Source organism: Cryptomeria japonica, chromosome 8 (assembly GCF_030272615.1).
Source record: "Cryptomeria japonica chromosome 8, Sugi_1.0, whole genome shotgun sequence".
Taxonomy (NCBI): Eukaryota; Viridiplantae; Streptophyta; class Pinopsida; order Cupressales; family Cupressaceae; genus Cryptomeria; species Cryptomeria japonica.
In genome coordinates this window covers 490,028,655-490,047,742 of record NC_081412.1, presented here as the reverse complement: position 1 = coordinate 490,047,742, position 19,088 = coordinate 490,028,655, and the positions used below count along the sequence as shown (strand labels likewise).

At 39.4% G+C, this 19,088-nt stretch overlaps 1 protein-coding gene across 1 annotated transcript in view; it reads left to right on the top strand.

Moving 5' to 3' along the window:
- Positions 1-16,678, top strand: part of LOC131060059 (uncharacterized) — a 206,042-nt gene extending 189,364 nt beyond the window's left edge. The window contains exons 8-12 of the mRNA XM_057993156.2: positions 15,272-15,333; positions 15,522-15,622; positions 15,711-15,765; positions 15,880-15,927; positions 16,008-16,678. Of these exons, the coding sequence (XP_057849139.1) occupies positions 15,272-15,333; positions 15,522-15,622; positions 15,711-15,765; positions 15,880-15,927; positions 16,008-16,207 (466 nt within the window). The 3' untranslated portion in view covers positions 16,208-16,678. The remainder of the gene's footprint in view (positions 1-15,271; positions 15,334-15,521; positions 15,623-15,710; positions 15,766-15,879; positions 15,928-16,007) is intronic.
- Positions 16,679-19,088: the final 2,410 nt, after the last annotated feature.

The following is a 19,088-nucleotide window of genomic DNA, read 5'->3' as shown; positions in this document are numbered from 1 at the left end:
TTGCAGAATTGGCCAAAATCCCGAAATTCGCCAACATTGGACAAAGTACAAGAAGTGAAAACTCGCAAAAAGCTCTCCAAGTGCGAAGTTTGCAAAACCCCTTAAAGTGCCGAAATTGGCAAAATGGGTGAAAAATGCCGAAGTCGTGTCATGAAAGAAAGTGCGAAAAGTTGAAAGGTTTAAAGGCTCTTCAAAACCCGAAGTTTGCAGTATGGGAAAGAATCGCGATCTAGAGGAAATGCTACGGGTAAAGACTTTCAAAGCAACGTGAAACCTCGAGAATCGCATGGAGGATAATTAAAGAAGGTTTAAAGTTCGCAAAGGGCTCCCCAAATCGCGCTTTTCTAATAACAGGTTTGCAAACCCTCTCCCACACTCCGAAAATCGCCAAAATCGCATGAATGTTGAAGTTAAAAGCCTGCGAAAGCTCTTCAAAACCTCCAGGTTTCACGCCATAAGGTAAATCGCAAGGTTAGAATCAAAGGGAACAACAACTCTTTAAACCTATTTCAAAAATCGTAGAAATTTCAAGGATTGGAAGGTTTTCAAAACGCCCAAGGTAAAGTCACTATGTCTAAGTGTTTAAATCTGTATTTTCTATCCAAACCATAGGCGCGAAAATTTGAAATAGGGAGTCAACCGTTGAAATTCGAAATTGTAGAACTCTCCTGTCCCAAATTTGCAAGTTGTGAACTTATCTTTTCAGAACGTAAGGCATAAGAGGTATCATTTTTCGAATCCAAAGGAATTCATTCTTGTAGGGCAGATTGTGCGAATTCACGCCATTCATTTTCGCTAGGTAAGTGTGCTTCGCCTCTCTTGAAATCATTCGAAATATATGCAAAATTGGATGATGTGTCTGTGTTAAAGTTGATTAAAACGATTAAATCTTAAACTGCATCTTTTCCCCTTGTACAAGACGTCAGGAGCAATTGAAATCAGAGTCTGTTCCTAGGAGTCAACCAGAAAACGCATTTCAGACTTAGGAAAATTTTAAAGCATCGTCCATTTTGAAAATTGATCCTAAAATGCCTAAGTAAATTTGTCATTAAAAAGCTTCATAAATATCCATGTTTAAAGCAATCAAGCTTTTTAGCTAAAATATCATGTTGTTCTTTAAATTCGGTTTTCAAGTTAATCCTTGTATGTTGGCGTATCCCTTTATCTAACCCGCTTTGCTTCCTTTATATCGTCTCGTAATCCGCGTCCGACTGTGCAGGATAAATGCCTAAATCGGCGGTAGAATCATCAAAGACACCTGCTGCAGCTGAGACATCACGAGCGTCCAATTCAGATATCCCTCGCAGAGTCGAAAAGATGAAGTATCAGTATTAGAGAGGGGGACTGAGGGAATCAAAAGTTCAGAGTGTCTGGGAAAATGTAGGTGATATTGACCTGGGGCATATTGATATTCAAGATTTCAGAAACCGAGTTTTCTCCCCTAATGCCTATGGCAGGCCTAGGCGGATGATGGAAAGTGGCATTGCCCAGGCAGCAGGATTTCCCCCGGCAGTGCAAAACTATGAGCTAGTAGTAGAGGCTGCCCGACATTACCAACCAAACTTCAGATTGGTGCTCCTCGAGAATATGGTCCTCGCTAACTTCACTCCTGAAGCCATTGGCAACGCATTTGATATTCCCTTCCCGAACAACCCCATAGAAACAACTATAGATGAAGCACAAGTGGCATATGATATAAACCCTCCCAAATGCAGAACACTAATAAATGAAGAGTGGTACAAGGAGAGAAGACCTCCAAGCGTCAGGATTGGGAAAAAGACCCCTAGAAGTGACTTTCACAGCGAGCATGGGGACATGGTCACATTGCTCAGCAGGATTATGGGACTTCCCCAATCCAACTACTTTGAAGAATGGATGTTTTACTTCACAGAGCAGGTCTTTGTTGGGAAATCCAAGTTTGACTGGGCCCAGATCATAAGCGACAACATTCACACCCAATTGATCGAACTTGAGGCAAAGTACTTCACTATGACATCCTATTTAGTCTACATGTTCGCCAGAAACCAGCCACTGTTAGGTTTAATCATGAAGGGTGAAATTGGGAATGGGCCTGATCAGGTGAAGGTATACGATTGTTATCCACAGCTGCACTATCAGGACATAGCTCAAAGGGAAAAGAATAGCCCTGCCTATGTATTTGGTCAGTATGAGCGCGTCAATGACGCCTTCACAATGCGCCTGGTCAGGCTGATGCAAGGTGGACTACACATAAGGCTCTCAGAGAAAGATACTATTCTAGTACAGAGGTATGGGGCTTGGTTCATCCAGTTCCCAAGGTTCTCCTACATCCGGATAGCTGGCTTTGAGGGTGCTCCTTTCCGACTTCCGCAATACCCAACCGACAAGATCTTGGAAGTCGCAAGGCAGTCACGTCCAGCGAACAGTTTACTCAAAGACAGGAAGCAATTTGGATTCGCATTCCCTATGATTATAGGTAACCTTGATGTCCATCCTTTGTAGAACTAGCCTCCTACGGCCTACAAGAGCATTTTCCAAGGAAATGCTTTGATCACAACAATCTGGCAAAGAGAGCCTATGGTAGGCAATACAGAGCAAAGGAATCAGTTGAAGATTATTGGAAGAACTGCTCTGATGACTATGAGGTCCGACGACGCGAATATTCAAGGCTGTGTGCAGCAAATGCGACTCTATGAATACCGTCGGGTCCCAGATTAACTAACAGATTCAGGAAATTGCCTACAAGTCCGGGAATTTGAGGTGGTAAGACATCTTTTGCTAGGCATTGATTGGTCGCAGGATCCAATCATTGATTTTGAGGTGGTTATGGCAGCCCCAGGAAGATATACTAAGCAACTGATTCATGAGGGAGTTGTTGTGACCATTTCATACATCGCCCCATTAGAATGGGGACCCCCTCTTGTGCTTTTTGTTTTGCTTTCTCTCTGCGTGTTTTTCTCTCTGCTTTTAGGATTTTGAGTGAGTGAGTGGTCTGTTTGAGCAAGCTAGATTAGGGCTAATCCTTAAGGGTTCTTTTTTGGTATCATTCAAGCTAAGTCTAGTCAAATTTTGGAAAATTGTTAAATGTCTCCCTGAAGAATTGAGATTGTTGGAATGAGGTAAACCTTTCAGGAGAGTCAAATTGGTTAGGTCAGGGGAGTCAAATGGGTCTCAGGTTAGGTCTTGATTGAAAGAAAGTTTTTTGGGTAAGGTCCAGTTTGCTTCTAAGTCTGAGTTAACTAAGCATGGTCAGTGAAGAAAGGGAATCTAGTCGGCCAGGTAAATAGGGAATGAAGTGGATCAAGAGCCTGAAAATGTCAAAATCGCTCCTGACCCTTGCTTAGGGTCCAAGGCGAAAATTTCCATTGGAGTCATCTCTGGCCTTGTTTGGTTAAATTGAGATGTCAAAAGCATGAACGGATGGCGAAATGAACATGATGAAGCCCCCAAACTTGTTTGAAGATGAAAGAATGAAGGAGTTTTGCCCAGGAAAGGCAAATTCACTCTTGACCCTCTCAGGAGGTCCAGGGCGAAATTCCTTTCAAGCACATTTTTTGACCTTTCTTGGACATGAAAACCTATTCATAGCACAGTACAGGATGAAATCTTACTTGGCAAAGAGGTTTTAAGGTGAAAAGTGAAGCATTTTGGTCAATATTACAAAATTCGCTCCTGACCCTCTCAGGAGGTCCAAGGCGAAATTCTCAAAAACACCTTTTTCTTGCAAGGTCAAAATGATTTTTATGGTTGGAGTGGATGTGAAAAGGCATGTTTTACCTTTTGAAGATAATTTGGATGGCCAACAAGAAACAACCAAGCCCAAAAAGGAAAAATCGCTCCTGACCCTTGGAGAGGGTCCAGGGCGAAAATTCTAAAACCTATTTTTTCCTCCAAAGTTTGTGCAAAGCTAAGCCTAGGCATGAGTTTGAAATGATGTTTGAATTGCCTTGAAGTGAAGAAGGATTGTTGAGAGTGAAAGTTTTGAAGGCAATTATCAAAATCACTCTTGACCCTTGGAGAGGGTCCAGGGCGAATTTCCAAGGTTCTCTCCTTTTTTTTGTAGAATTAAGACAAAATCTTGCTATATCTTCCTTGGATAGGAGAAGGACGTGATGTGTTATGCCTTAGAGGTGATTTGAAGTCAAAAGAATGAAGGAATATGCTTAAAATCCAAAAGTCACTCCTGACCCTTGCAGAAGGCCCAGGGCGAAAATCACAAAAACTACCTATTTCTTTGAAGATTTTGCTAAGGCAAGGATGCACTAAGGTAAAGATGCCCTTTAAGATCATGATGAGTAGTGGTTTGCTTCAAAACTTGATGATTCTAGGCCAAGAGAAGAAAAGTCGCTCTTGACCCTTGCAAAAGGCCCAGGGCGAAAATTTGAAAAACCTCCACTTTGCCCTGCAGAAACAAAACAAGCTTGAATGAGTGGATGAGGAGGGACATTACCTAGTGATGAATGAAAGATTCAAGAGAAGTTGATGAAGGAGTAAGCCTAAGGAGAAAAGGTCGCTCCTGACCCTTGGAGAGGGTCCAGGGCGAAAAACACCAAAATCACACTTTTTCTCCGAAGTTGGATGGAACTAAGTCTGGAATTCAGGGAGAAGACCTATTTGAGATGCCTTGAAGAGATTTTGAACTTTGAAAAATGTCAATTTTGAGCCAAATTATGAAAATCGCTCCTGACCCTTCCAGAGGGTCCAGGGCGAAATTCGTCTAAAAAGCTTTATTTCCTTCAAGATTTTTGATGAAGTAACTCGGTGGTGCAAGGAAATGGATCTTGGAAATTGCATTGAGAGTTCAACAATCAAGCTAAGGTGGATTATAACCTAAAATGAGAAAATCGCTCCTGACCCTTGGAGAGGGTCTAGGGCGAAATCCACATTTCCACCTAAATTCCTCATGCAGAATACCAAAATTTGAAATGCAAGACCTTAACTGGATATGAATTCACCCTCCAAGAGATTTTAGAGTCAAGGTATGAAATATTCAAGGCTAAATTTGGAAAATCGCTCCTAACCCTTGGAGAGGGTCCAGGGCGAAATCATTAGCAAGCTTCATTGAGACCTTGATCAAAAAATTGATATTCTCCAGATTGCACTAAATCACCAAAATTGCTAAATTTGAGGCATTTGGAAAATTAAATTTAAATTCGCATTAATTTAAAAGCATTTTGCATTTAATAAATTAATTTTAAGCCTTGAAATAATCAAAATTTTACCTTGGAGGATTAAAATTAATTTTTTAAAATTTAAAATGAGCGCTCAAGGGAATTGTTTTGCCTTTATAGGCAAGTCGGCCACCCTTTTTAGAGATTTTATTTATTTTTTACCCCTTTTTTTGCCAAGTCGGCCTTGAAGGGAGTAGGGTGAGCGCTCTATATAATGGGGGAGTGTTGCTTCACATTTCAAATCATTCATTCTTTCCTTCTAAGTGTGAAATTGAAGAGTAAATTGAGGAGCGAAATCTAGCAGATTGGAGGCGAAATTTTGCTAAGTGTTGAAGGCTAAGGAGGGTGGAATTTATTCTTTTGAAGCTAGAGGAGGCGCAATCCATCCAAGGGAGGACTATAATCTAGGCCTTGTCCATCAAAGTCTAGTTTTCTTTCATCATTGTCAAGTCTTTTTTGAGTACTCAAGAGGAGGTATGGCAAAATTATCTTAATATCCTTATTCAAGACTTGATTTTTGGGCATTTTTTTAGAAAAGTCTAAGTGTTGATTAATTAATTAGGAAATGATAATTCTAGATTTATCATGAAATTTCCTAATTAATATCTTAAATCCTCCTTTTGAGTCTTATTTTCTACCCTTTAATGATCAAGGAGTAATTTTGAAATGTTGTGTAGGTGTCAAGATGGCGACTCCAAAGGCTGGAGTATCTACTAGTCGCCCGGCTCTCATCAAAGAGGATCAGAAGAATGACAAATTGGAGACCAGGATCGTGTCCAAATGGAGTAATATCGGAGACACCAACTTAGGAAACTTCAATGTGAAGAAGTTTCGAGAAGTCCCCTACATTGGCAAGCCATCACCTGTTGCAAAGAAGATAATTGAAAGTGGCATTATCAAGGCGGCAGGTTTCCCTCCCGCAGTCAGGTGTCATGAACTGATGATCGAGTGCGCCCGCCACTATGACTCACAATCAAGGACGATCGTATCCAAGGAAGGGAACATCTTAGCTTACCTTTCAGAAGAAGCTATAAGTGAAGCTCTTCATCTTCCAGAACATAAAGATATGATTTACAAAAGCTTAGAAGGAGCCAGGTCAATCTATGAAGATGATCCCGACACTTGTCTGAATCTCATCAATAAGAATTGGTTGCTCAAAAGTCGGCCTCGCCTGAACAAGATTCCCAATACACTGCATAGGATCGACTTCCAGGAGGAATACAGAGATTTGATAACTTTGATCAATCGAGTTACAGGGGCTCCTCAAGCCTTCTACTTCGAAAAGTGGATGTTCTTCTTCATTCAAGTGATAGTCCAAGGAAAATGAATGCTTCATTGGGCCAGAATTATTAGCAATTGTCTGGATGTGCAGTTGAGAAGGCTAAGACCCACCAAATCGTTCCACATGAGCTCATATGTTATGTATGCCTTAATCAGGAGTTTCGAGTATACAGGGCTACCTCATAGAGGAGTGATCGGAAGAGGACCCGGAGAAATGAGAGTTTGTGATTCTTATGTTCATCTGCATCATCCGCCTAGAAGTGACTATAAGTTAGTCAATGATACCTTCACGATGAACATTACTAGGATATTGCAAGGTGGGATTCATAATCGACTATCTCTGGATGCACAAGAGCTTGTGAAAAAGTATGGTGCATGGTTCATCCAGTTTCAGAAGTTTACATATATCAGAGTTCATGGGTGTCCTTCACCTCCCTACATGTTGCCGAGGTATCCGACAGACATGATAGTGCTACTTGAGGTGACTAGACAGTTGGCAGCTTATGCAAAGGCATCCAGACACAAACATGGAAATGGAATTCCCATGCCCATCATACTAGGGAATTCACTTGAAGTATGTCCTAACACTCAAGCCTCGGAAGATGTAGAGAAGGAATTATCTTTATATTCATTCACATCCTTTGCCTTGCGGGAGAATTTTGATCCTCATGGTTATATGGAGGAGACAATCGGTAAGAAGTACAAACATGAGTTTCAGGTAGAGGACTTTTGGATGAATCTCCCAAGTGATTTAGAGGTTAAAAGAAAGATGCATTTCAGGCTACCCTTAGATCTCATCAGGAAATGCAAAGTTTATAGAGTAGCTGATCAATCCCAGGATAATGGTAGATGCCTCTAGTCGTCCTATGATAAAGAAGACAAAGGAGTGAAGATAGATTGGAATGAGTCCGAGGTTTTAGACTTGAGAGTTTTGATGGCTCCTGTCTTATCGTGTACTCGTAGATGGGTGGATGTACAGCATCAGAAGTTGAGGGAGTAGAATGTATCAATGACTTTTACTTTGGAGGCAAGACCGGAAGAAGGAGAAGCAAGCGTGAGTGAGAACACTTATCATCCTAGAGGTGCAAAGAGGAAAGAAAGACCTGAGAAAAGGGAACCTTCCAAGAAGAAACAAGAAGCCAATCTTGGTCACCCGTCAAGCACATCTTCTCGACATGAAAAGAAGGCAAGCCAAGGGGAAGGTCAAGCGAAGATGGTACTTGAAATTGATGAATCTATGGAATCCATGGTACAAGATGACAAGCCAGAAAAGGAACAGACGCCTCAACATTTATCAAGTCAATCTCCTCAAGTTGATGTTAATGAGCTACATGAAGAGAAAAATGATGATGAAGCGACATCTCCTCTCCGAGAGGATGGACCACTGCTTAAAGAAATACAAGTAAGAGAAACAAGATCCGCCATTCCGGATTGGTTAAAGGAGAGATTGACAAGAGTGGTTGTGGTTGAAGAGGAAGAAGATGTATTTGATTTAGAGAGCCTCATAGGAAATTCTCAAGAGGTAATGGAAAAGAAGAAGGCCACAAGGGTGTCCAAGGTAATAAGGGATGAGACAGGATCCAGGAAATTGCAAATAGCTATACCAGTAGTGGACAAGTATGAGGGTGAGATTCTTGCAGATGAGTATGTCTTAGAAACATTTGAGCTTGGTCCACTTACCACCGAACAAGCAATGGAAGAGGCAACCGATTCATTTGAAGCACTTAAAGACAAACTTAAGGAAGAAATGGAAAAGAATAAGAAGCTTGAGAGAGAGGTCGGTGCTTGGAGAGGCTATTTTAGTCATCTCAATCAGCCCTTGAGATGTTAGGATCCAGCGGTATCTCTTTTACAGGCACTTCCTCTTGAATTAGTTGGCGAGGCAGAAAGGGTTAAGAGCTTGGTTCAGCTTATGAGCTCTTGGATTGATAAATCTCACACGGTGGCCGTTGAATTTGCAACAAGAATGATGAAGACAATTCATCAAGCTATCCAGGTCCTTGAAGTTATCCATAATCTAATGATAACTGTAGCTGCTTTCACTCACACTAGAGATGTTATCATTCCCATCCTACAAGTAATAAGGCAAACATCAAGACGGATCCTGGCACAAGAAAAGATAATGGATGGAGGAACTCATAACCTCCTACAATGGTCAGCTCTGCTCCAGATGAAAGAGGTCCTTTTTGAGGACATCAACACCAAATGCAGTCAAGTTGAAGGTGTCATCCATCCAATTCAAGATAAGGTGTTTGAGGTGTTGTGTACCATTCTTGGCAGGCGGATCGAGATTGAGACAGATGTGGACATCCAAGAGTTGGAGGAGAGAGTCAAGGTCATCTTTTGCAAAGAGGAGAACGTCATCACAGATGAGCAACGAGATCTGATGTTCACTACCATGTTCCTGATTGAGAAGATTAAAGAATTCGAACCTGGATGGGAGACAACTCTTCTCACTGCTTTTGATCAAGTCCTTCACTTGGAAGAATGAATGAAGAATCTTCCTGAGATTCCCATTGCTAAGATTGAGGGAATTGTGTCCAGATTCATTGGATATGCTAAGAAAGAGCATAGGAAAGGGCACAAAATTCTAGAAGAAAAGTTGTTATAGGATGATGTGGCAGCTTAATTCCTATTGGTCTATGTTTCCTCGATATTTGTGTCAATTAAATATTGGCTATGCATTTAATAATGTTCATCTAAATGGGGACCTTTTTTGTAACAAACCCTAATTAGGGTTTAGGTGTCAAAATCTCAGCCATTGATCTTCTTTCGATTTGGGCCATTCATTGTATTTGAGGATGCTATATATACCCTCACTCATTTTCATTTTGATAATAGTTAGAAGTTAGAGAAGAGAGAGAGCTTAGAGAAGAAAGTTATTGTGTAGCAAGATTGAGTAGTGAAGAAAGAATTTTGAACAATTGTTGTCTATTTGGCTTTGAGATCAATAAAATATTGAAGTTATGGTGTTTTATTGCAATACTTGTGGCTATCTTCATGATTGTTTATCTTCTTGAATCATTCTCAGTCGAAGTAGTATTTAAGTTTAAGTTTGAAGGACTAAGTGTTGTGCCTGATCTTTGGTGAGATTCATGTTCCAAACCACTAGCTTCTTACTGATTGTAAGGACACCTTGTGTGGTCAACTGGAGATATTGGGATTGCTTAAACATTCAATCATTGTTGAAATATTGATATGTATCTCTATGATAGTATCTATATCCTTGATGATTTGAAAATCACTAAATCACCTTAGAAGATCGCATCAATTCCAGTAGAGTTGTAATTGCTTGGCAATAGTGAAATTGGTATAATCTTACCAAGTCTAGCCTACATTGAGTCATTCTTAGGATTAGATTAGCATTTATCTCTTGAAACCCTTATCTTTTGATCTTTTTTGAAAATCTGTTAGTATTAGGAAAATCCTGTTCCTACAGTCAAAAGAGAGTAACACGGACAAGCTTTCTCAGAAAATACGTAAGGCCCCTTGAAGAAACAGCATACACAACGACCACTGGTGCTTATCCACACGTAGAGATCCTACAACGAAGAACCTTGAAGTCATCCAGATTGATCCTTTTCGCGATATCTTCAGCATTCAGAGGCTTTAATCAAGAGAGGATAAGGTACCATTTGGGTATTTTATTTTGTGTTTGGTTGTGTACAAAATACACGTCAACAGGAGTCCAGTTCACCTACCACTTGATGGGTAACCTTGATTCTTAGTCCTCCGAAGAGGAGGGAACATCCAGTGCACCAAAGGAAGAGGTTGAAAAGCCTGAAAAAAGGAAGAAGGCTAAGGCCAGCAGAGGAACTCGGACATCTAAAAGAACAAGAAGGGAAAAGATCCCTATTAGGAGACCAAAGGTCACTTAATCATCAAAGGACCCCAGTTCGTCTGATGATGTAGTTGAACTAGATTATATACCTGCTCTGCCTTCCCAGAGTGATATCGATGCATTTGAAGCTGATGATCCCCCTGCACCCGACATGCTGGATGTCGAGCTAAGAGCCATTGAATCAGCCGAGCCTGAGAATCAAGTAGAGGAAGGAGAGATTCCATCCATTCAGGGGCTAGAGATGCATGAACCCACCCAGCAGAGCCGCCATGAATTGCAGCTGCATAATGCTACCAAGGATGACTCCACTGTTGAAGGAGAGCAGAGGACAGATGAGACTCGCGAGCTTGAAAAGACTGAAGAACAATCATCACATGAAAATACTAGGCAGTTGTTCAGTGAAGTGGGAGAGAATTCGGCTGTGAGCAAGGAACTTGACACTTCCTCCACTCATCCTGTAATGGAACAGCTGCAAATATGCGATGAGCCGGCTAAAAACATTAAAAAACAGTGCTAATTTAACCATGGCATTAGCCCAGACTGTACCTCAAGAATGGTTAATTGCTCGAGCTCAGCGTAAGGCTGCCACCAAGCCACCCATCAATCTGGAGGACATCTTCTCATGCATAGACCAAGCCAAGGCCAAGGGGAAGAAAAAGCCTAAGGTATATTCCCGGATATCCAAAGATGAGCAAAGGAACCGTACCCTTCATATCGCCACCCCGCCTGTAGATAAGCTAGCAGATCAAATTACACTGGCTGATTATAGCATCACGACCGTCCCCATTGGACGAGCCACAAAGGAGCAGGAAAGGGAGGAATTCAAGGATTCCGTACAAAACGTGCTCAGACAACTCGAAGAAATATCAGCTGAAAAGGACATGTATCGAGTTCGTGCTGAGCTGGCCGAGGGGTACATTGATCAACTCTTGAGACCATTGTATAATGCTTCTGAATCCCACATTCCCCCGACAGCATTGGCATAGAGGACCACGACAAAATTTGAAGGAGTACGGGATACTGCCAAAGCTATTACAGAATGGATTCAAAGTCTTAAGGAAAGGGGGGAGCTAATCATTAAGGATGTAAAGAAAATGGCCCACCACCGAGAAACCGTTTTGGTCAAACTGTTCGAGATGAAGCGGGAATGCTTCATAATTCATGAAGCCGTTACTACAACTCTCCCCCTCATGACGACTCTTTTTTGGACCCATCCGCAGATTCCTACATTGTCCGACATCTTGGACCCCCACGACATCAACATTTTTAAAGAATGGTACTGGACCGTCAACATGAAGAATGACACAAAGGCCACCATTAACAAAGAGCAAGAGACATGCGACGAAATTTTGAAGAACACTAGGGACCTCGGTGGAATAATCCTCCGATCTATGGTTTTGGGTTGGCAAAATAGTTTGTCCAGTCCCATAATCCATCCAGACTGGGAGGATAGATTAAAAATAGATAAGATCGCCTACTCTACAGAGGACCTAGATTTTGCTAGTAAAATACATTCTGATATTTTGAGTTTTGAGGCTAATCGGTCCAGCTGGCAGGATGGTTTGAAACACATAGATCATTATCTGTAGAGCATGCAGTATAAAATTCATCACCCCCCTATGCCTCAGTTCGGTTTGTTGTTCCATTTGTGCATCAAGTTCCAGAAGTATGTTTGTGAAGAGCGTGCAGCAGGTCGAGACCTTTGGCAAGAATATTTGCATGGAGAGGATCAATTTTTGGTAAAAGGATATGAAACTGGAAAAGAAAAAGTGCTTTCTTAGAAGGCATTTTTTTCTTTTAAAATTTTGAAAAGTGCACTTTTTGGCCAAAGGGTCATATTTGACTTCCAAGTCAACTGTAATCTTTAAAAACTTTGTGTATGTGCACTTTTTGAATTATTTTGGATAAGTTTTAATTACCTTTTTAGGTAGTTATCACTCCCTTTGGGGTAGTTGCTGATATTTACCCTCCATTTATGGGTATGGGTACTTTTTGTAAGGATGAATCTGGGCCACTTGTTTAGATTAGATCTTGGCCATTCATCTATTTTTGGAAGCCTATTTAAAGGGGACTGGTTTTCCCTCATTTTGTAAGAAGTTCATGGATTGTTGTTGAAGCTTTGACGAAATTTACACTGGATATTAATGCAAAGTTAAGACTGTTTCAATTTCATTGTGAGTGCATGGTCTCCTTCTTCACCAATTTGAATCATTTTGTTATGTTTCTTTCATTTCTATAGCATTTTCTGGATAAACATCTGATAGAATCCTCGCCGTTCATACCATTAGGGATTGACTGATTGTCATTCCTTCTGCATGGTTAATCTGAACCGTCTCATATGCTTAGTTTGGTTATTGAATACTCATTGAATGAATGTTAAAGTTTTGAAGTTGTGTTTAATAGTATGAAAACTCTATTTTCCTTGAAGATCGCACTAGAGTGATACAAATATTGTGCTTAAATGGCTAATAGTGTTTAATCTAGTTATTTGGAGGTGTCTGTCTGTTTTTCTTAATATGCTATCTTAGCTAAATAGTTAGATTCTCTGTACCTCTTTTTCCTATCCCTTTTTTTTCCTTTTTTTACCAAGAAATCCCCCCACAGTCCAGCTGAAATAGTATCATCCAACCGAAACCAACTGATAACAAGACTGTCAGAATTTTAGGGAACTCATCCAGCAATTGCCTATCTTACCATAAGTCCCCTTTGTGTTTCCAGCAAAACACATCAAATCACTGAGTAATCCCGCAGTCAAGACTTGACAATCAAAACCTTGAGGTTGTCCCCTTTGATCAAACGAAAAACAGCATTAGGGATTTCCTTATCTCAAGAGAGGATAGGATACTCAGCGAGTACATTCTGCGTTGGCTGGATGAAGTCGCAAGTTCAGCGATTTTAGACACGTCAACACCATCACATAAGAAACTTGATTAGAATGAGGGGGTGATGTGGAATTGATATCTAACTCTTGAGTGTGTTGACTTAGACGTTATTGTTGCACAATTTGCCAAAAATCTCTTTATATGAGGTAGCTTCTATATATGACAAGGCTAGTGGAAGTAGCATTATAATTGATTATAGTTCAAATGAAAGTGAACCAAATGTTGACATTGATGCTCTCAATGAAGAGCAATGTGAAGATTATTGAAAATTGATTGGAATTTTCATTGTGCATTGACATTTGACAAGTCATTTAATTATGAATTTATGAGTCTTTACTTTTTCCCAAATTATGATGTATTTAAATATTTTGTTGATTGGCAATTATGAGTATCATTTTATATATATTATGAAGATTATTGAAAATTGATTGGAATTTTCATTGTGCATTGACATTTGACAAGTCATTTAATTTTGAACTCATGAGGTCTTTTCTTTTTTCCAAATTATGATGTATTTAAATATTTTGTTGATTGGCAATTATGAGTATCATTGTATATATATATATAGATAGAGAGAGAGAGAGAGAGAGAGAGAATTATGAGTATCATTATCTATCTATCTAGATAGATAGATAGATAGATAGAGCGAGAGAGAGAGAGAGAGAGAGAGAGAGAGAGAGAGAGAGAGAGAGAGAGACCTGTACCTGTATCCATGTAATTTTTTTGCTGTACTGCCATGCTTGTGCCAGAACTAGCAACTAAGTTGTTGAACGAAAACAGTGAAGCTGAATACACCAAACTGGTCTAATTACAAAATAATACATGCATCTCTAGTATGAGTATGTTGAATATCTAAACCTACATATAGGACATTTACAAACATCATAGGTCAGAAGTTCATAACAAATACAAAACTGTATAGATACATCCAATCCAATATTGCATCACATGAATCACATGATGAATGCACAAATGCTTGTGGACCCTACAAACTCCCACTGAAGTGTATTTATAATATTGATGATTGACTTGGGAATGCCTCAAGGAGGGAGCAATTGGCTTTGTTAACCAGTAATTCAATCCCATTCTAAGTTTTTCATATTTTATAATTTGTAGCTACGTCTTCTTATGATGCCTATGCTTCTGATATATTTCAGAGTATAGTGCATGCACAAGATGTATTCTTCTTGGTGCATCTTATGAGACTAGGGAACTGGTCTTTAGATGCGAACTTGTTATTTCATACCTGTGATAATGTTTATACTTCGGTTGAGAGCCATAACCAGGGTAAGATGAAGTTGAATTGTTCTCTAAGTGAACCTGATTACAGGTTTGTAGCCTGGGAATGATTAATGGATTGGGCCACAAATAAGTGAAATTACTATGGGGATGACAGTAGATGAATGTGGTACTGAGCATATGAATTGTAGGTCTATAGGAGGTTTGACGATGGTCATATCTCTTCCTCCAGCTCCTCATCGTGTGTATCGAAGACCAAGGGAGGATACTAAACATGAAATCGGAGATGATGCATTGGGAGGGTCTCCATAGCGATAGATACCTCTATTCTACTTTGATGTATTACTGTCTTTCATTTATTTTCAAATCTTACTCCCTGAACTAGTGCAGCTCCGTTCCATATTCAATATTGGGACATGTCCATTTTTCAGTAGAATATTTGAACTGTTTGGGAATGATTAATATTATCCATGCAATTGGGGATTCATCATTTGCAAGTTTTTTTGCCCAATGTTTATATGTATGGATGTTCAACTTTCGTGGTTAACAATACTTCAGTCTTGCCAATACCGAGGATTGATAGGTTTGCAAAGACATATTGTGAAAACCATTTAGTGATGTTAAGCTTAATCATGTTATACGGTTGGCTCAAACTAGAAGCATTCAAGGGGGACCTTCGAGGACAATCTTTAGTCTGTTCATGTTTTATATAATTTGTTGTATTTATAAATCTGGATAAACTTGTTGCTTAACAATAAGCCAAATTGTACGAATTATTTTTTATTTTACACTCCCATAATTGATGTCAAAGACTCGCATATTATTATTCATGCTAGAAAACTGATCTCCTTAGAAATTTGTGTTTGGAGTCATTTCAGGAATTTCGATGAGGCTGAACAGAGATTGACACAGGTTTTGAAGAAAGCAGAGGAGTATTATGGTTTGCCTCTTCACTCCAGTAGTTTTTTGAAGAACTATGATAGCTGTGTAATTCCTGTCTGATCAAGTTGATAGAATATATATAAACATTCAGGTTAAATAAGTTGGCGTATTTGGTGACATGTATCTAGACATTTCACAAACCTCCCCCTGTTTTAATAGATGACAGATAATCTTACATCACTTCAGGGGGTCATAATCATAAGGTCGGGATTGTTTTAGCCTGCATAGCGGACATGTTTGGTCGTAAAGGACGATCAGAAGGTGCAAACTATTTTTTTATTCAAGAGGTAAGAAATATTCTTGATTCAATTCTATAACCATTTTGGCCTAAAAGTAACGCTGGTTTTCTTATGTCCATTTATGGATCTCTGCCAGGGTCTTTATAGACGAGCATTAGAAATGCTCAAAGCTCCGCCTCTTGAACAGCAGGGTATGTATTCTCTTCCACTGGCATTTCATGGGGAGAGAAAATGACCAACGTGGGACATCTGTAGAATAAAAAGAACATGCAATTAATGCGTGTAATTATTTGCGTTGAATGCAGTTACAGCCACGGAGATTGATCTGAGAGATGTTGTTGCACTTGTGAGAGGTGAACAACATGAGATTGGAATTGTATTTTTGAGGAATTTTTATTTGCCAATAAGTCTTGATGATGTGTTTAATGTGTAGGTAGCTATTCACAACTCTTGTCGCAACAGCGCAGCAGGGTTGGAGAAGCACAGAAGATGAGAGAATGGGCAGATGCTGTTTGGAGTAATAATCGTATATCTTTAGAAGATGTCTTCGGGAATACAGAAGCTTCAGCCGATGAGGAAACTAGAACAAGTGTAATTCTAGTTACAGACATGCGCTTAGGAAGGGTCTTATAGGCGATAGTTTAAATCTTTTTGGTTATAATTGAAGAATGAAAATCGCAAATTATATGATAGGCTATACATAATATGTCATGTGTTCATTGATCATGTATTGTGATCATACCATGATACTAAAGTATTGTTAAGCCTCTGAAATTTATATTCTACATTTTGGTGTGATCATTAGTCCATCAGCATCATTGTTTTTTTGATATCATTTGATGTGCACCATAGCCATTGTTGTCAAAGTATTATGTTCATGGAGTAAGAAAATAGAAAGATACAAGATTGGTGAAAATGAATGAAGTGGATGGCCTGCTGGCTTTGTGGGGCTTTTTCCGGTTTTCTCTGGTTTTTTTGCTGGTTTTTCGTAGGCATGTCCTCTTTTGTTTTTTGTTGTTTTGCTGTTTAAGTTCTGCTTGTAAAGGGTTTTGGGGCCCCTTCAAAACCTGCTTTTACCTTGATCAAAAACATTATTATGTGTTAGCAACTTAGTTGAGTCTTGTGCTTAGTTGCGAACGACTTTCTAGGCATAAATTTTGAAGGCACATACACTTACTGCAAATAAGTAATTGTCTGCAACAAATATGTTTGAGATTTGTAATTGGTCAACATATTTTGCTCATTGATACATAAGATTAAGAGGCACCTTTTTACAATGAGTATGTTGAGGTTTTGCAAGCTTTTCATCAGTTTTGGTTAATCATTGCATAGACTTAAGGAACACAGAAGAGAGCTAGTTTGAAGTGACATCATGGTAAAACTCTATTGAGTAGATTTATAAGACCTTGATTTTGATTGTGTGGAAGAGTTAAAATAAGGTTGTTCTCATTAAATTTTCGTTCGTAGTAGAGGGAGTTTTAGTGGAGGAAGAGATGCCAAAAAAGATGGTGAAATTATCCTTAATCATAATGATACTCAAATTAAGAAGTTTGGGGGCAGTTTGTAGTTGCTAGGACGATGATTGAGAATATGGTGCTTGCCAAGATTGTTAGTGAGAAGAAGATTTTCAACATTGAAAATGAGAAGATTGTTAACCACAAAATGATCGTCAATAATGAAAGGTAGTTGACAATACAAGATACACAAATGATGAGAGAACTAGTGAGAATGTAGAGGATGATCTTTAGAGTGGAGGAATGTTGATGATGATAGGTCAAATAGCACTTTAGAGGGATGAATGCAAATGATGAGGACAACACAATAAAAGAGAGAAAACATTGATTGGAGATAATAAGGCTTGAATTAGTGCCATCAAGTTTGAAGCTAACTTGTTCTCTTGGAACATTGTGCTAGTTGAATAGAGTAAGGATACCATTGGGACCTTCGAAATTGCTTAGGTTTCCTCAAACCCCAACACTTTAAGATAGGGAAATTGCCAAATCTAAATGTGATGGTTGTGAGGATGTTTTTGACCATTTGAATACTTGTAACCTTTTGGATCACAATTTGCTAGATGTATGTTATTGATATGGTTCATTCATGGTGTACTAGTTTGCAAAAAATAGAATATAAAGAACAAAGCATTCCTTGGACAATTGTACACAAATAGAAGAAAAGTCTTTCCAAATCTATCTTCCAATCACACACCGAAGTGAAGGGTGTGAGATTGAATAGGGAAGGGTCTAGCATTATTTAGGTTGGATCCTTGGTACTCTTTTGTGCTTGGCAATTGGGCTGCAATTATATTGATTCTTGTTTGGTAGCTTAATTGTAGTTGTGTTTTCCTCACTTATGAGATTGTTGTGTATGCATTGAGTCATTTATCTTTGTATAGGGTTTTAGGTCCCTTCAAAATCAATTTACCTAATAAAAAACAAGTTTGTGGGATTGAGTGAAACTTTGAACAATCTTTCTAAAGAAATTCAAGTTATTAGACAATAACAAGATTGATGTTAGAACCTATAACATTGAGGGGAAAATATTTTTTTTTGAGCCTACAGTAGACATCGAAAGAAATTCTATCTTGAAGACTTAGTTATAGATGGATTGAAAAACGGTTGCTCATTGAAGGGTTGGTGTCAAATTAAATGTAAAGATGAAGGTATTTGCTGTAATGTTCCTTTGCTAATGTACGAGGTGTGATTGTACGATGAGGGTGTGGAACCGTACGGTGTAGATGAGGGTGTACAGTGGGGATGTATGGTGATGATGTATGGTGGGGTGAGATGTACAGTGAGGTGAGAGGTGTACAGTGGGAAGGTATGGTGGGGATGTATAGTGGAGGTGTGACGTACAGTGGGGGTGAGGTGTACGGTGGGAAGGTACAGTGGTATAACCATACAGTGGGTTTCAGCGGGTGTGCGGTGAAGGGTTTGATCTTCTGTAAGTAATAAATTCTGAATAATAGGAACCCCTTATGCATGTATATCAGATTAACAGATATGCAACTGGAGAAAGTAAATAATGATGAGATTCAAGATTTGCCAGATCTGAAACGAGTACAAAGAACAGAATAGGGTGAGGGGTGAATCTCATCGAAAATGCAAATACCAAATAAGGAGGGTCTTTCACCTCCGAAATGGTGGATAACAGATCTCCAATAGGAATTCACACAATAGAGAAAAATACCAAAATTGGCATACCTACAACAATGACTAACTCGACCAAATATATGGGCCCTAGGAAGTTTCCCGAAGGGTTACAAACGGGCCGACACCAAAAAAGGTTATAACTAACTAATTAATAAAAGGGGTTTGAAATATATTATGAAGTACGGGGCCGTACAATAAATTATTTAAATGGACTATTTAATTATATCGCGGACATTACAGTCCTCTCAACCCAAAAATTGCTTGCCCTCGAGCAATTGCAGACTCTGATGCTCCCCGATCTGTTCACTCTCCCAGTCGATGTCATCATGTCTGAAGTAGCCTCCATCTCTGGCCGAAATTTC